The sequence below is a fragment of the Lipophrys pholis genome (assembly GCF_963383615.2).
Source record: "Lipophrys pholis genome assembly, chromosome: 10".
Classification (NCBI taxonomy): domain Eukaryota; kingdom Metazoa; phylum Chordata; class Actinopteri; order Blenniiformes; family Blenniidae; genus Lipophrys; species Lipophrys pholis.
Genome location: NC_137640.1, coordinates 19,759,620 through 19,768,372, shown reverse-complemented (window position 1 = coordinate 19,768,372; position 8,753 = coordinate 19,759,620). Strand labels below are relative to the sequence as shown.

Below are 8,753 nucleotides of genomic sequence, written 5' to 3'. Positions count from 1 at the left end.
GCGTTGCTCGCGTCCATTGGTCGCTGGATTGTGACGTGCAGGCCAGAGCATTTGGGGCGTTCAAAGACCGCTTGGAAAATTTACTTTTTATGAACTGTTTAAATATGAGATAAATCACAAGTCAATCAAGCTTTGGCCTTAATATCTGAAGAGAGATGTGCAGTAATTCCATGTTTGTGCTACATTTCTGTTGAATATAACAACCACTAAGTCTTATTCACAGCAGAATCTCGCTCTACATGGGTATAACTTTTTTTTCCTATTCACAACAAATGCGTCATTGAAGCTGAAGATTCATGACAAACTAATGGTCTGATCAAATATTAAAGGTTTAATTTTTTTCTATTGGCACATTTTCTGGCACTTGTTGTTAACTTTAGAGGTCAGACGTTACAAAGCGTTTTTTGTTAAAAAGAAAAGGACATAAAAATCATGGTTTTATATATCACATTCTGATAGCATAATAACAAAATATAATGTGCTTTTATCTAATTCCTTTATTTAATTGTCAGAAGACGAATGGATGATAGATAGATAGATAGATAGATAGATACTTTATTCCTCCTCAAAGGGAAACTTCAAGGTGTATGTCAGCTCACAACATAATAATAATAAAAAGTTACTGTGTGTATATATATATATATATATATATATATATATATATATATACATATGAATGTGCAGTACAAGTAGTAAAGCAAAGTAAGCAGTCATGTTAGAACTAAGATGTTTCAGATATTTGCTGTCTTATGACAACCTTATCATTCAAAGTTTTCACAAACTCATGAGACTCACAGTGTCTGCATTTGTACAAAATTACTGTTCGCTGAGTTTATATTTTATGTATACTCACAGTGATATGCAATCAGCAGTGAAGAGCCAGCAGTTCACTTATTGACGAGTATATTGAAGCAATCTGTACACAGATGTGTCTGATTATACCAGCTCACAGCTCAGCCTCGGCTTCTCCTCACAATGTAAATCTCAGCTCAGGGGCATTTTCTCCTCTGTGACCTTTTCTTCTGTTGACACCATCATCTTTGTTCCCAAGGTGTCGAGATTTGTTGGTGGAGACATGTTCCTTGTGGTTCTGACATCAATTATGCATAAATAATAATAACCTCGGACAACTGCTGATTTGCAATGACACTTTCATTACAATGGCAGCAGCCTATAACTCACTGGTACCCATTAGTTATTAATGCCTTTCCACGCCAGCTTTATTTTGTCATTTATTGCTTCATCTCTATGCCTTTTTAAATATTCAGTAACTGCTGTACCTACATTTACTGTCTGTAATCTCCACCCAGGAGAAGGCTATAGCTTGTGGTGGAGGATGACCTAGTTATTATGAGGGTCTAGGCCTTGCTTTTCAATGTCACTGCAGTCTATCATGCCAGAAGTCAAGTTTGCTACAGCAAGTCAAACTTGATCTTTTCCTCAATTCTGTCACTTGTTCGACACTTGACATAAGAAAAACACAAGGACCATAATTCAAAACTATTCTGTAAAAAATGTTTTCTTCCCTCATAACTTGACCTTAAAAGTCTGCAAAGCGTTCCATCAATTAATGTCCTGTTATGTCTCTCTCACTGCATATATTTTCTGGATCGTCTCTTTTAAAAACTCCTTCAGCATTCATGAACTCTTTAAAAGATATTCCAGCTTTGTGTGAGGAGTTATAAGCCCAAACTGCTCCCTAATTCAGAGGAAGTTGGTGTCAAAGTAGAACATGACGCTGATATTTGTCTCTGTCTGTGATGGTCATTATTGCACTCTCAAGTGAACATCAGAGTTCATGCACTGTTTTCTTCTTTTTCATACTATCACTAACTGGATGTGCCGTCCTGTACAGGATAAATGGAGGAGGACTTGTGTGCTACAATGAAGCAACTACATACATTTTAAGTTTTAAGAAAAGTCCATCATCCACCCATCCAAACACAGAGAAAGGCAATTTCAATTAAGACACGACGTACAAATGTATAGTGAAATGAATCTTGTCTGTATGGAGACAAGGATGGAGGAGTGGATGGAAGTTTCAGGCTACATCCACGATGCCAGAACTCGTGTCACACTGAAGAAGCCACTGAGTGCTGTTTGTTTTTGAAATGTTTATTTTTTTGGGTTGACGCCATGAGGGTTTCCCTAGTGTGTCCAGTGGGTTCGTTGATGGCGTGCTCCACCTGGCTGGGCGGCTTCTACTGGGTAAACCTAACAGGATCCGACTGATCCTACCTGGGGGTGATGGATAATTCATCTCTACATGTCAGGATGCTAATGTCCTGGGTTTCTGGTGTAGCTTTCATTCCATTAGTGAACCTTTTTCTATCTGTGTGGTCAAGTCTGGTCTCCCCCGTCATCTCATGATGGTTGGTGGATTTTAACGGACGCTTGTCTGCAGATCTGTCGTAGTGTTTTGTTGCTTTTGTTTATCACGTCTGGTGTGAAAATTTCTTCAATCCGACTTTGTTGCCTCTCCATCGGTCCTTGCATTATGTCAAATACATTGGTCACTTTTCCATTAAAAAATGAATAAATAAATACATTTGGGAATCTTAATGTCGCCTCATAGCTTCACACACATGGTGTCTCTCCATACATTTGTCCTGTGATGAACTGCTGAACTTTCCATAGTGTCCCCTGCCTTTGCCCAGCTGGGATCAGCTCCAATGCCCCACATCCTTGAATTGGATAAAGTGGTTTAGAAGATGGATGGACTGATTAAAAGGTAACATTTTTTTGCATAAAACTCTCGCTGTAGAGGTTCAAGCCTTCTGTAGCTACTTGATGTTATAATTCGTACATTAAAGCTTAACCCTCCTACTTTATTTTTAGCCTCTTTAAAAAGCCCTAATGGGTCGCACGTGTTTCTGTGAGAACAGGTTACCAGTCCATTGCATCAGATTTGGCTGTATACAGACGGTAGCGAAGCTAGTTGGTTCAAGTATGAGACACAGGTAAACTTGTATAATTCTAAAAAGTTTTCCTTTGGCATTTTTCCTTAATTCTATCTGTTTTTATGCTCCACACAATGTATGAAGTTAAAAAAACAAACAATAAGAGCACATTGATTAGTTTCAACAACCCTACATACATGAGCACTGAAGACCTTTACATGTTATTTTTTTCAGAAGATTCAGTTTAAGGTTTTTCATCAGTCAAATGCACTCAAGTACTTTTACTTTTGGATTCTTGCAGATCCTCTCACCTTGAATGTTTTTAACATTTCATTGAACCTTCAAACAAACGCAAGATTATTGTGTCAGGATGACGGCCATACAAAAGCAATTAGAAAAAGGAAAAAGCAGTTTGAGAGGGATATTCCCGATTGTGTCTGGAAAATATCAATTCTATATTTTTGAGCTATACCACCCTGCACACTTGATTCTGAATAACTAAACATGTGAGTTTATGAGAGTGAGTAAATTGTCCTTACATCATTTTGAACGGATCAATCAGATCATATATTACAGTAATGTTTCGTGTTTCCAGTTTAAAGCCCTGTCACCTGACCACTTGACTTAATTGTAAAATCACACTGGCATCAAACACACGGTGTGAACTTTACAATTTGCCAGACTGTTGTTGGGGACGAATATAGGCTGTGTGGCGGAGCTGTGGGAACCGCAAAACCAGGCTTTCCTCCACCTGTGCCTGAGCGAGTGCAGCTGCGCGGATCATTACCGAGAGCGTCTGTGTGGGCGCGCGCCAGTGTCGTGTTTGCTCTTTGAAAATGAACGTCTTCGTCAAGTCAGCAAAATCCAATTTTCATCATGAGAAACTAGAATTAAAAAAACAAAACAAAAAAAACAAAAAAACAAGTTTGGGTCCATGTTATCAACACTATTAATGTAAATGGACCTTTGAATTCTTTATTGCGATTATACGAACCGATAATATCTGTTAAAATTTATTTGTTAAAAATATTCAGATATTTTCAGGGATGCTTTTCGTTTGGGAAATCCGTTAACAGAATAACGTTGAGAGGGACCCCTCCAGTTCTGTAATTCCCTCTGGTATTTTCTCACCTTGCACAACTCAGCATAATCAACCACTTTAGTTATGATGAAACAAATCTGACCACACACCCCTATTTACTGATAAAAAAAATAAAAAATAAAGATGCGTCAAACTGCTGTGGCTTATGTATAAAATACATTATCATTATTTTGAGTTTTCACTTTTCACCCTTCTCCCTAAAATATTGTGCCTCTGACTTGTTTTTTCCAAATATAATTATTTTTCTTTGCCTCAAAAGCTTATTCTTCAAATACGTGGACTCTTGATAAATATTCATGTTATGAGTCGATCTTCTTGATAAAAACCAGAGGTGTTGGTTCCCGCCCCCTAGCGGCAAGAATGTGGTGTCCGTTTCCGCGCGTGCTGCCGTCATACAGCAAAGACCACCGGCTCAACATCACAAACCCAGACGTCACACTCCCATGTGCGTTTGCACCGCAGGCTCTGTTTCCCTGGAGGACGTGCGTGTGAGCGACACAATTTGGTTTTAAGCATGTGGAGGCCGCCATTCCCTGAATTTGTGCACACACACACACACCCACACACGCAAATCTATAAAATCTGACGCACAAAAAAAAAAAAAAAAAGGTGTTACGGTGTCTGGAGCGCAAGTGCAAGTGTTAATTCTGGTGAGGCTCTATAATTGTACGCTATTGTTATATACCGTCGCTATTTTAAAAATGTGGGCAGAACTGCAATCAACAAAAAAAAAATCAATGTCGCTTATTCACACATCCGAAGGCACACCAAAATGGTGTCTGACTGACTACACACTCCTGCTGATTCTGTTGGTCTGTTTTACAGCCAGTTCAAAAAGGATCCCTTCGGTGCTCGTGCTCGTGCTCTCTTAATTTATGTTCGAGTCGAATTCTATAATAGTTGTAGTGATTTGGGCATTATTGCAAACCTAAGACGGAATATGTTGTTTTTATTTTTATTTAACACATTCAATAATTTGTACGACTGTATAATATTACAAGCCTATAGATTTAGATTAGGAGTGGAAAAAATAGACGTTACATTGAAATAATAATGTAATGTATACTGTTACCACCGTGGCTGTCGTCGACGTTAACCTCTGATAATAATAGCTCAATAATAATAATATTAATAATGAATTTAGTCAGTAGAAATGCCGCGGTGACATTGGAGAGGCCTTTTGCATCATCAGCACCTTCTTCGGTGTCTGAAAGTGAATTGAAGCGGAGAGCGAGGCTCCTTTCTCCTTCCCCATGGGGATTGGATAAATATAGCGCCCGCACAGCCCGTCACACACACACTCGTACACACACTCACACACACACACCCACGCGGGCGCGCGCGCTCGGTTTGCTGTTTGTGTAAAAGTGATTAGCCAGACACAACTGCGAAACTGTTACCTTTATGGTAGCCAAGCCGCAGAACATCCTGTAAAGCGATACAGCGGTGATGTCATGGTAAATTAAAAGGTGTTTAAACTGTGACCTCCAGTCAATCAAGGATCGTTATCGGGAAAACTCCCATAAATATAGCTTTAAAAACACAACAGCGAAGTTTTATTGCCATATTCACCCGAGCAGTAGCACCTGTTTTCGATATTTTTGGGAAGTAAAATGCAACGCCAAGGTTTTTAAATCTTGAAAAACAGTGGTAGGAAAACTGGTATGTAATCCCACGATTTGACACGTCCTCCTCTAAATATATCACATATTTTCAAGCAATTTTCTTTTAATATAATGTTCATATTATCAATTATTTAATATCCACTGTTTTAGTTAAGTCCATGAGAATTTTTTGAAACAATATATTTGTTTCACCTTCTCAATTTGAAATATCATTTTGAAAATTACAATTATAAATTTGAGATATTTTAATGGAAATATATTTCACATACCCGAAGTGAATCCTTGAAAATTGTAATTATAATGCAATTATCTGGACTATTCTCAATATTTAAGATGAAATGAAACATTTTGAAAAAAGATATTCTTTGAATGAGAAAGGATCATAATTATCAAGTCTAAAAATATGTATTTTTGTTTGAAATTTCTATTTTTTCGGCTTTGTGGCTGTCACAATTGCATACCCTGTTTTTTGATTTTCTGTAATACCATTTGAATTGGATGAATGTTTTTACAAGGCCCAATAAATATCTCATTCAAACGATTTGAATGGGTTAAGAAAGAAGATTAATTTTGATTCTTTCTTGAGTTTATTTACAAATAAATTCAGTTTACAACACAATATAGCTACATAGAATGACATATATTTGTTTTTTTTTATAATTATCATTATTATAAACAGTCTGTTTTTCAGAGCTTTACATGTCTTGTATGAAAAGGAAGCCAAAGTGTGTGTCCATCTGAACTTCCAATACAAAAAGAAAATGTAAAATAAGTATCACAGGTTTCAAACAGGAACAAAGGGGGGAAAGAGGTCAAATTCAAACAGGTAAAATCATTCTATTTTTACAAATATTTACAAATGTTACCTGTACAGAAACATCTTCTTTTTCTCTTTCTTTCTTTTTTTTTTTGTATTTCAACAGTCTTTACGTGGCTTTACAGTCCAGTGCTGCCTATTGATTCGTGACCTTCACACTTCTCAATAATAAAGTCTATGTATAAAAATAAGAGTGTTTGTTTGTTTCCCTTGAAATAAGTCACTGTGAAGGCCACTTGGACACTCCCGCCGCCGTCGCTGAAGGTAAAACGTGTCCAGAAAGAAGATTTGAAGGTACACTGAGGATGGGAGCGATGCCGGCTGAGGTCCGGCTCAGAGACAGGGACTGGGCGCTCAGCAGGGCGGACTGAACCGTCACCGGGGGACGCAGAAAAGCCTGAGCGGCCGCCGCTGAGGTCGAGGACGCGCTGGACACCCCGATAATGTTTTCTATACTGAAAGACGGCCTGTTTGAGGGCTCTGATTTGATCATGGACGCCGTGCTCAGGCTGTTGAGCTGAAGTTGAAGACTCGGGCTGAGCTGGGAGTTGAAGGCCTTTCTGTTCAGCTCCGCCGTGGGCAGGAGGGGGACGCCCGGGGGAAGCATGGGACCCACGGGGGGGATGTACGGGTATTGCAAAGCAGCAGGATGGGAATACGCAGCCGGGTGAATGCCGTAGTGTCTCCCGTAGGGGCCCCCGAGGCTGTACGCCCCGAAACTTTGCATCATGAGCGCAGTCTGGTCCCTGAGCACATCTGGCTGAACTCGCTTGAACCTTTTCCTCCTCCTGAGGAAGCTGCCGTTGTCAAACATGTCTTCTGATGCCGGGTCGAGGGTCCAGTAGTTGCCCTTCCCGGGGTTGCCGGGCTCTCTGGGGATTTTGACGAAGCAGTCGTTGAGGGACAAGTTGTGGCGGATGGAGTTTTGCCACGCCGGGAACTTTTCCCTGTAATATGGAAACCGGTTGCTGATGAACTCGCATATCCCGCTGAGGGTCAGCTTTTTCTGCGGGCTCTGGAGGATGGCCATGGTGATGAGGGCAATGTAGGAGTAGGGCGGCTTTACCAGGCTGCTTTTGGGCTTCTGGATGGCACCTCCCGACGCTGCGCTCCCGTCGTGACCCTCTCCCTTCCCAGCGCCCGTCTCTCCCTCCCCTGAGCTCTCGCAGCAAGGACTCCCTCCGCCGGACCTCATCTCCTCCTTCTCCACCTCGATCTCGTCTTCCACATCGTCGTCGCCCGTCTCCCCGCGCAGGTCGTGCAGGATACCCACGCCCGGGCTGTCGCAGTCGCTGTCCACCCTCTCCATGCCCTCCTCGTCTCCCTCGCCCACCACGTCGATATCCACGTCCTCCGCTATGAGAACAGTTTGGCCGGACATGTCGCTGGCTCGTTCGCTGCCTCCAGACAGGGTCATCTCACGGCTTACTCACGAATTAAAAACAAAAAAAAGTCAAGCCAAAATACCTGGGTGGCTGGTGGAGCTGTGTCGGGGAGCCCGGCGGTCAGAGCGCGCACACGGCGGTGTCTGTGAGGCGTCTGCTCGCGCTTGTCAGTCTGAGCGCGACTCAGTCGACAGCCAGCCGGTTGGACCAACGTGAAACTTCAGCCTCTGTAAATATTCCCCCACTCAGACAGTGAACGGGCCTGTAAATCGGTGCGTCTTCGCCTCGAAGTTTTCTGGAGATAGCGCGACTTCTTGCGCTCCGCGGTCCCTTTCTCGGCGCGTATATTTCCTAGACGAGTGATATTTGGAGAGCCAAGTCGAGATGACACATGCTGCTTTTAAAGGCGAGAGCTTTGAACGGGACTGTCTGATGGATTACTTTCCTCAGTATAAGATATACTATCAGTGTGGACACGTGGTTCGGTGACGACACACGCCCCCTCTCCTCCCTCCCTCCAGCCTCCTCTTCTCTCTGTTAAACCATGCAAACTGGAGTTGTTTCATGGATTTGTCAACAATGGGACATCAGCAGTGCTGCTTTCCGCTGATTTTTGTGTTCGTCCGTCATAGACCATTTAACGGTGGCGGAGGGAGGAGGAGGATGAGGAGGAGGAGGAGGAGGAGGAGGAGGAGGGGGAGAGAAAATTGGCCGGCGCGCGATTGAAAGATCTGATGCGCAATAATGTGGCAGCGTTAAAACAATCCAAACCTCTAACTTTTCTAATGCGAACTGTGCTGACAGCTGCAGAATGAAAGCGACGACAGTTAAGTTAACGAACTCTTTGTTTTATATCACTCTGTGTTTTTAAACTGTTATATTGCTGCATGTGTGAGAATTCTGAGTTTTAAAATTGTTACCAGT

At 41.7% G+C, this 8,753-nt stretch overlaps 1 protein-coding gene across 1 annotated transcript; it reads right to left on the bottom strand.

Moving 5' to 3' along the window:
* Positions 1–6,256: 6,256 nt before the first annotated feature.
* foxd3 (forkhead box D3) lies at positions 6,257–8,254 on the bottom strand. Its single transcript, XM_080472690.1, has one exon. The coding sequence runs from the start codon at positions 7,859–7,861 to the stop codon at positions 6,665–6,667; it is 1,197 nt and encodes a 398-aa protein (XP_080328816.1). The 5' UTR covers positions 7,862–8,254; the 3' UTR covers positions 6,257–6,664.
* Positions 8,255–8,753: the final 499 nt, after the last annotated feature.

Coding starts and splice junctions, on each gene's coding strand:
- foxd3 (XM_080472690.1), bottom strand. CDS start 7,861: ATGACCCTGTCTGGAGGCAGCGAACGAGCCAGCGACATGTCCGGCCAA.